A 9,946-nucleotide genomic window follows, 5' to 3' on the forward strand; every position below is an offset into this window, starting at 1 on the left:
TAAATTTAGTTGTTGTTGATATTTGTAAGAATATTCCAGAAGTAAAAATGTTTTTTATATTGCTTCAACAAATATATAATTTTATGAGTAGATCAACGGTGCACACTCAATTTATTGAACTTCAAAAAAAACATTGTCCAAAATCTAAATGTGTGGAACTAAAAAGTATTTCAGAAACAAGATGGATCTGCCAAATAGCTGCTTGTATAGCTGTTAAAAGAACACTACCAATAGTACCAATCATATTGCTTTTAGAGTTAGCTTAGAAACAAAATGTGAAAAAAGTTTAGAAGCTAGTTCACTTTTAGACCATATTAATTTTGAATTTCTATTTTGTTTACACTTATTTTGTGAAAGTTTACATGAGTTACAAATTGTTTCAGATTATTTACAGAAATCTGATTCTATTGATTTACCTACTCCTCTCTTTTACATTAGTGTCTGATTTATATGATTACAAAAAATGTCTTTAATAGCTGGATACACCAAAATATCAATCCCATTAATAAAAGTATTATGGAAAATCCAAATATAGAGCAATAATATACAAATTACAAATATATATTTGCCCCACCGAAAATTTTTTTGCCCGGATCCTGCCCCCCCCCAGAAATAAATGTCTAGTGCCGCCCCTGTATGTAGGTACATATTATTTATTGTTATAATAAATATAGTATGAAATATAAATATATTTATACATGCCCCCCCACCTCAATACAACATAAACTACCCATAAATAATAATTTCTTCAGAAATCTGTATAAAAGTTCAGAGTGTATGAGTGTTTATAAATAATAATCACGACCCACAAATTTTACTATCGGATACATATTTTTCCCTCTGTATAAGCCTAAGTGGGTTAATAGTAACGACTTTACTAGTAGAATTTTTGGACCAAAAGGATATTGCCCCCTCTCCCTCCTCTAGAAGACGAATCAAATCTACCACTGACTTATCTGCAACATTTTGACAGCCAGGGCCGTCCCGAAGAACAACACAGCCAGTCCCTTTTTGATGGAAAAACAAAGTTTTTGTTGCTTCATATCATTGGCAACTTTCATTAGCATTGCATTTTTGATATTCGGTTTTTATATTTGTAGAACTAAGTTTAAGTAAAGCTTAAAAAGCTGAATACTTTAGGTAATAAAATTAATTAAATACAGAATGCCAAACACAAAAAATATCGAAAACAAACCAATCCATTGGGGTTTTTATTTAATAATTAGGGTTCTATCCTTCCTCTGTGCCACAAATGAATTAACAAAAGTGTACATTATTTAAACTTACTTTCACAAATTTAAATTGTGTGTTACGATTGTTTGAAATTGATTGTTCTTTTATAAACAAACAATTACAAAGTTCCAGAAAATGTATACTTTACCTATGACCTATAGATATAGTATAATTGTGGAGAAAAAAACTATTATATAAAACACGACAGCATTCACACTACTCGTAATAGTAAAAGTTGAAGAAATGTTCTTATTACTATACCTTTTGTTTGCATAATGAAAATATATTTTATTAAAATATGTTTGTATAAAAGTTATAATCATAATTTCATACAACAACAACAGAATACAATTTTAGGATGTTTGAATGATTCTTATTTTATGTAGAAATATACGGCTTATGAACAATTTAAATTATGCAATAGTATGATTAATCTGTCATCGATATATATATTTACAGATTTATTTTCTATTGATGTTATACTTAAAAATACATTTTAAATTAGTGTTGTTTCAATAAATTACTCAGAACTAAAACCAAATACTTTAAGATTTCCAATATCTATTTTCCTGTCAAATTGTTCTTTATCATTACATGCAAATGCCAATAAATACTGTTTTGGATGCCATACCACAGTGAATGTTGCTGCTTCAATTGGTATATTAGTAATCTTAATTAAAAAATATTACAATAAAAATTAACAATAAACTGAAAAAATTATTACAAATGTAATAATGAATTTTTAAAACCTTACTTTTTCTCCTGTAGTAACATCTGCAATGTCCACATACAAATCTTCACTACCTAATGCCAACATTTTACCATCATAGGAAAAACTTAAAACTCGAACTGGCCAATCCAATCTATATTTTTAAGAAAAAAAAATTTATTCCAATAATATAGTAATAGTTCAATATGATTATTTTAAAAAAATACAAATTATTTAAACTGATTTGTAAACTACATAGAAATTAAACTAAATAATATATTAGAACCACAATTTAATAGGGGAGCTGTTATATTATTATCAGCATTGTCCTCTTTGGGAATATTTACAGCTTAAATAAAATAAAATTCAAAGCCCAACAGGCAGCAATATATAACTTTAAAGGCCGTTCTTACAATGTCCGATTAAAGTTAATCAACACTTAACCGGCCGAATTCTGCCGGTAATAAAATCGGCAAGCGTTAACCGACACTTTACCGGACATTGTAAGAATGGCCGTAAGAGCATTTTATTTTATAAAGGTTACCTGGTGTAAGTCTGTTCACAAGCCAAATTCTCGTGGTCCCACAAAGACACAGAAGCATCTGCCAAGCCAACAGCAAAATAATGGCCACTTGGTGCAAATTCTATACAAATGCATGTACCCGGATGAGCTTTAACCACATGCCGCTAAGCTAAGTATGGGAAACTGTAATCAGATTTAAAAACATATCATTTAGAGATCAATTACAATAAAACAGATAATCAGATGTCAGATTAATATTTTTACCTTAACACATAAATACATCCTAAACCATTTGTCAAGAAAAACAAATCGCTTTCATTGTTCCACTTCAAAATTGAACTGTTGCTCACTAATTGGTTTGAGGGTGCGCATATCGATGAATGTCCTCTTTATTTCCAACAGCAATTGTATGTCAGGAGATCATGTGATGTTAATATTCTCTCCTATATACAAAAACAAGTGTGTAACCTAACCTAACCTAATGGAATGAATCACATGGAAAAGATTTTTCTAGCTATCTACCTTTGGTCAAAATAGTATTTGCACATTTCTGGTGTCTCACCATCCCATACTTTGACTGTTTTGTCACCACTGGCTGTACTCAGTAAATCTGGGTTAGACTTATGTCAACACAACTGATTCACGCTACCACTGTGTCCTTTATATGTGTATTCCTTGTTCTATACATAAATCAAAAGTTAAAAATAAATGAAAATATATATTTTTTTTAAAAGGCATCAAAGCAAAATGTTTTTGAACATAGGTACTATTGTAATATTATGGAAATTGACAATGTTGATAAATTAACATTTATCAACAATGTTTTTAGACTTTTATGTAAAATAAGGATGGCTGTTCATATTTTTTTATTGACATAATATAAATAAATATTAAATAACAATGTCTTTAAAAGTGAATTTTAAGGTTATAAAAGTACATTTTGAGAGTATTTTTTTCCATTAAATTATAGGAAAACTATATTTTTCTTATTATACATAATTGGACTTAAAAATTATATGTACAACAAAACCAATATACTTAAAGGCAGTCTCCCAATATGCAATAAATCAAAAGAATATGTGGTAGACCAATCAACAGTGGTAATAACACAAGTATAGTATGCTGTCTTGTGTCTACAATACAAATTGTATTAAATTCAGTGATTTTACATAAAATAAATAATTATAATAAAATTTTAATTTTGTAGATAAAATAAATAAAAACATTTATATATATAATAATCATAAATAAATGTGCAATATTTAACTATGGATTCTTCGGATAAAAATATACTTTACAGTTATTTAAAATTATTATAATCTGCTATAATAATAGTCTAACTTTTTGCTTTGACACCCATTAAAATATTATAATAAATATTTAAATCACATACCTAGATTATCATGAGTATTCCTATAACTAATCTAATAATATACTCAAATATAATTAGCAATTAATGAATATTTTGAATATAAATACATTGATTGACCCAAAAATAAAACTTACACAACAATATTAATAACAAAAAAAAAGCCTGTATTATATTCAATTATATAGATTATATATGAAAATATTATTTATAAGTTATAAATAAATATATGCATTTTGTTTATATTATAAAATATAAATATAATTTTACTACATTCACAAATTAACATTAACATTTAGTTAACAAATCTTTAATAATATTAATTTTGGTTTTTTGCAAAATTTAGTTCTGATTGTTTAGCTGTTTAGCAATTAATATTTTTTTTGTCATTTAATGATGAAAATAAATTGTGAAATAGCTACGTAGCCCATGATTATAACAACTTTTTTTATAAATTACTTATAATCAAAGAATTTAAAATATAAAACCATTATAGTATATCAATATAATATACTATAAAACCATTATAGTATATCAATATAATATACACAATGCATGAATTTTATCTTCTAAACAAAAACTTACAAATTCAATAAGTTTTTTTGAAAATGAAATGTGCTATTTACAATAACTGTGTTGATCACAATAACAAAGAAATATCAATTTAATTCACAGGTAAAAAATTTTGCTTTAACAACCTTTGTTTAACTAAAATATTTTAAATAAGAATTTTCCAATAGGTAAAAATCAATCTAATACTCAATTAGTAAACATTTTTGTTCAACAAATACAACTTTTATTTTACTATAATAATAAGTACACTACAAATGAAATAGGTAATTTGTTTTCGTTATAAAGATAACAAAAATAACAAAAAACATATCATTTATTTATATAAATTTACTATCAGTCTATTAATAGAACAACAAACCAAAGCCCCACTGATTTTTATTTGACACAATAGAATCATTATTTGAATAAAAAACTGGTAAACAATAATTAATTTCTAGTCTCATTAAATTGTTGATGTTTAATGCTAAACCGGCTCCATATGATAGCCGTACATTGTTGATCAGTCCTCGTATATCTTTGGTCAGATTTCCTAGACGATTTCCAACATTTCCAGAATTCATAAATAAATGTATCCTTATTAAATTGGACAGTTTATTTTTTTTGGATAAAAATGGAAGTGGAGCATGTACATGAGTATTGTATCTCCAAAACATTGATGAACCCGTTATGCTCCCATCTTCTTTTTTACCTACACCACATTCTTCAAATCCTCTGAAAGTCAATGGTCCGCCAAGATAAAAATTATCTAAAATACTGCTTGTTCCAGAGGAAGTTCCAATTTTGTCTAATATACCAAAAGAGAAAGATCCAGTAACAGCAAAATCTAGGATTGTGCTAAATGTATGTTGAAGGGTCAGTTCATTTTTTACAAACTCATGGCTACCACCAATCCCAGCAAATTCTGAACAACACTGGACTAGTGATCCATAACTGGGAAACACACCACTATCTCGAGTATCATAAGAAGCAGTCATTTTAACAGATGACTTCATGGTAAGCCCAAGCTGTTCTCGAATACCAAATGGTGCATTTTGTGCATATTTTAAATCTCTAGCCACTCCTTCCCATAATAAGTTTAGTTTTAAATATTCATGGCTTAAATTTAATCCAGCATTTAATCCGTACTCGTCAAATGAATAGCCAAATCTATTTCTATCATAATGGTTCTTGAAAACTGTTGTGTATAAATATGGATTAAATAAGGCAAGTAATGGTTTTGTGAAACTTATGCTACCAGTAGAGAATTTTTTGTTGGATGAGTATATATCAGACACAAAATTTAATTTTTCACCACGGCAAAACAAGTTTAAAAATGATATTCCAGTTGACAATTTAGGATCAGGGTTATTATCAAAATGAGCATCAGATAAAATTTTGACATGTCCTTGTACCCAATTACATTCCTGTACTTTAATAGTTACATAATATTTATCTTGTCCATCGATACTATCAACATCTAATTTGGCAGATACATCATTGAAACACTCTAACTGCATCAGGTTTCTTTTAACTATCGCACTCTTGGTAATTACATCACTGATGGTTTTGGAATCAAATAGACATTTTGTAGCTTTTTTAACGATATCATCTTTTGTTCTTTTTAAGCCAACAATTTCCACGCGATCTATCCTGATTGGTTTTGTCTCCATCAAGTTTGCAGTATCCAGGACCATGATTTGATTTTTAAAGCTCACAGATAAAATAGGAAGTAAAAATTAAAATAATAACTGTAATTTGATCTAATTTCTCACCAGCCGGTCTTTGTCCAATGTGAATGTAGCCACAGATTTATCAAATGAACACGACGCTAGCTAAACGTTTGCCGTCACAACTCCAACCAACTGAATGTACTTTCGACGAATGTGCTTGGAATTCTTTGACGGACTTGTGAGTTTTGAAATACGGAGTGGCTATTTTCACGTCCGAGGAAATCCTTGATAGAAGTTGCATGATGAATTATATATAATTTGTCATGACAGGGCGAAGCGAAACGACAAGAAAATGACTAAATAAAAATATCTAATAAATATTACCAGACAGTAAATAAAAACGGTTTATAGCCATAGATATTAAAGAATGGATGGACCATGGCTAGATTAATAAAATAGAGGGAAGTGAGCCAGAATGGGGAAGAGAGATAGACTGTTTTTATCATGTCCTCTCATTCTGGCAGATGCCTTATCATAAATGATATACAATAATTATATATAAATAACTATTTGTGTTAAGACCTCTATAATCTCAAAATATTTTCATGTTCGTTCCCGTATGATAAGCCTGCTGTACAAATGGCACCAGAAAGTAAAGTTGTAAATAAAACGCCGTGTCTGGATACCTGGGTGCATGACAAATTAAATAGGTATGTCAGCAATATTACCGGTTTAGAAACAAATCGCGCACCCACCCTCCGCACAGCCGATTACTGTGACGTAGGCATTTCTCCGGTTCTCATTGGTCCACCGCCGCCCCAGCCGCAAATAGCCGCCGCCGACGAAGACTCCACCACTGTACCACCGCTCAGACAGTTGGAGAAATGCTTACGTCACAGACATGTGTATCACGAGTTGCTGACATACCTATTTAATTTGTCATGCCCGGGTGCCCGTGTATATAAAGCGTACATGGAACCACGATTTAGGGCCGTTGAGCACCTTGGGCCGTTCTTACAATGTCCGGTAAAGTGTCGGTTAACCACGATTTAAGATATACCTTAAGGGCCATTCTTACAATGTCCGGTTAAAGTTAATCGACACTTTAATCGTGTATCTTCGTATATCTTAAATCGTGCGGTTAACTTTAACCGACTGATAACAGATTTTATTACCGGCAGAATTCGGCTGGATAAATAATATAATTATGGATATATCAGCTTGAATGTGGATGTATTCTAGATTATTAGGTCAGGCAACTAATCTTCGGTTATGAAGCTCTTATCATGTTCTATCGTTCTATGCTCTTATTGTCGGGTCCCGCTCTGGTGGCGCCATCTACCGGCCAAGTAGGTACCATAATATAATTATTTCGATGATGATTGTCTATCGATACTTAATTAAGATCATGTTTAAATTGGTTTAACGATCCATTGAATATTATCGGCATTATTTTTCTCAAAGTAATAATCTATGAACCTATTACTGACCCACGTTGGCACATTGTCGTTTTAAAGGTCTAAAGACGAAGTACCTAAGTACTAACTATTCATTTAGTTTTGTTTGAATACTTTTTCTTGTTATATTATAGTATTCAATATTCATATTTATTAAAATGACGCGAAATTGTTGTATATGTAATTGTAAAACTACCGGAGTACCTACATTTCGTGTACCACAAAATCGTTTGGAAAGTTGGAGAGTAGTTCTATGTAAAATTTTTAAAATTGGGAATAGAAATATGTCAATCACATTTTTCCAAAGAATCGGTAAAAACAGAAGATATTATAGATATAAAATCTAATAGAATAGGTAAAGTAAGCAAAAATGTACATACTAGTAGTGTTGTATTTAATTGTATATAATTGTATAATTAGCTTTACAAATAGTTTTTTATTAGGTAAACAATATTTTGTATTTCTTACATAACAATTTAACAATATTCAACATTACATTTTTTTTAAAAAATTGTATTGGAATATTTACACACTTTTAGTTAATTTCACTTACATTTAGTATTTTAAATTGAATAATATTCAATCCATTCAAATGTATACTTTTATCTAAAACCCTTTTTTTTATTATTATTTGAATAATTCACTTTCCCATGTGCAGAACAAAAAGATTATATTATTTAGGTACTAATTATTATGTTTTACAAATTTGAATAATTTTTTTTCTTAGTGTTTTCTTTTGATTTGATTGTCTCCTGTACGATGTGTCGCATTCGCATACTTATGTAATATTTTATTGAATAAGAAATAATATAATCTATGTTTTTACTTGTAAGATCTGGATTCTAGGTATTTTAAATGTTGTTACTTTGTATTTTTAATCATTTAATAATATTTATTCATTTTTAGATTGTAATATTTTATACTTTTATAGCCTTTAGAGGTAAAATAATTTTTAGGTTTTAATGTTTTATACTTTTGTCTTTTATAGCAATTATTGGTAATGATGTGTCTGAAGAAAAAAAGAAAAACAGATAGTTAAAAGTCACATAAACTATTAAAACATATTATATTTTTAACATTTATTATCATAGCCTAAAAATAATAATTTACTCACCAACTTTTTTTGGTGAAACCAATTTTTTTTCTGCACAGACATGTACAAAATATAGAAATACTATTTTTTAGATTCTACTGATCATTTATTTTACAATGATGAGTATTTTTCTATTTTAGTGTTGCCCATTAGCGAATGTTTTAAATTTTAAATGATTATAATATTATAAATTTTGTACAAACTTAAATTATATCTACAAGTGCTAGCTACAAGCCTACAGGTTACAACACGACAACACGTACACGTAAATACGTCGTTACGGCGCCGAGTGTCCGACGGCGGTCGAGGTCGACGAGGGCGCACAGTTGAACAGTGGCAGCGAACCGCGTTAGGCGATCGCGGCGGGTGGTAAAGCGGCAAAGGGACCGCGAAGTCAAGCGACCGCGGTTCGACGGTTGACGGAGCGAAAACCGCGTTTCTAGTACCAGGGTCTCATGCGGAAGGAGCCGTTCTCTGTGTCGCGGTCCGGCGGTCGTCACTGGCCACCGTCTCGAGCGTCTCGTTCGCGTGTTTCGGCGGGGCGGCATACCACATGCGTTCCTAGTACTTCTGGTCTAATAGTATGTTGGTTGTTGGATGAGCATCTTTTTTTTTTTAATTGATTAGTTTTAAGATATGTGCTTTGGCTTATTATCAATTAAATAGAACCATCTATTTTTTGCATATTGTTGCATAAATCATAATGCACGTAGTTGCGTATTTTATAAATTTTTGAGAATCTTGTTGATTTTAATGATTTTTAAATTTTTATGATATTATTTTGTTAATTTTAAATGCTATTTATTTAAGAGGATAAAAACTCGTAACATACCAAATTTACGCTCAGAAATTTAAGTTCTATGCCGTTAGCTTAAAGATTAGAGTGAATCGACTTATTATGAAACTTGATGGTAAGAACATTATCTGTGTTTGTATGTGGGTCTCAATTTTTTAGCAAGTTATGCAGATATAATATAACGTAAATTAAAAACGCTCATAACTTAGTTTTTAAGTGAAAACTTGAAGTACGAAAAGTACGAAAGCCAAATTTTGTTGCCAGAACCGCCTCTTAAGATATATTATCTTAAATCGTAGTTTTTGCATAGATTCGACTCCATAATGCATATTACCTTTGCCGTGATTACATTTTTTTATTCTTATTTTATTTTAATATAATAATTATTATGGTTACATCTTATATTCATATTATAATCTCCATGCATGGTGCTTAAAATAAATAAAACCAAATCATTTCTTTTGTGAAATATTGTTTGCGTATAATAGTCGGTTGTTGCATAGATCCTAACCCGCATTACTTTTGCCGCGATGAATGCAGACGC

At 29.8% G+C, this 9,946-nt stretch overlaps 1 protein-coding gene and 1 pseudogene across 1 annotated transcript; both read right to left on the bottom strand.

Annotated features, from left to right (window-relative positions):
• Nucleotides 1-760: 760 nt before the first annotated feature.
• On the bottom strand, nucleotides 761-6,636 carry LOC132952557 (THO complex subunit 3-like; annotated as a pseudogene).
• LOC132952556 (sorting and assembly machinery component 50 homolog B-like) lies at nucleotides 4,621-6,222 on the bottom strand. Its single transcript, XM_061024880.1, has one exon. It carries the CDS (start codon nucleotides 6,078-6,080, stop codon nucleotides 4,749-4,751), a length of 1,332 nt encoding a protein of 443 aa, XP_060880863.1. The 5' UTR covers nucleotides 6,081-6,222; the 3' UTR covers nucleotides 4,621-4,748.
• Nucleotides 6,637-9,946: the final 3,310 nt, after the last annotated feature.

Source organism: Metopolophium dirhodum, chromosome 9, assembly GCF_019925205.1.
Source record: "Metopolophium dirhodum isolate CAU chromosome 9, ASM1992520v1, whole genome shotgun sequence".
Taxonomy (NCBI): domain Eukaryota; kingdom Metazoa; phylum Arthropoda; class Insecta; order Hemiptera; family Aphididae; genus Metopolophium; species Metopolophium dirhodum.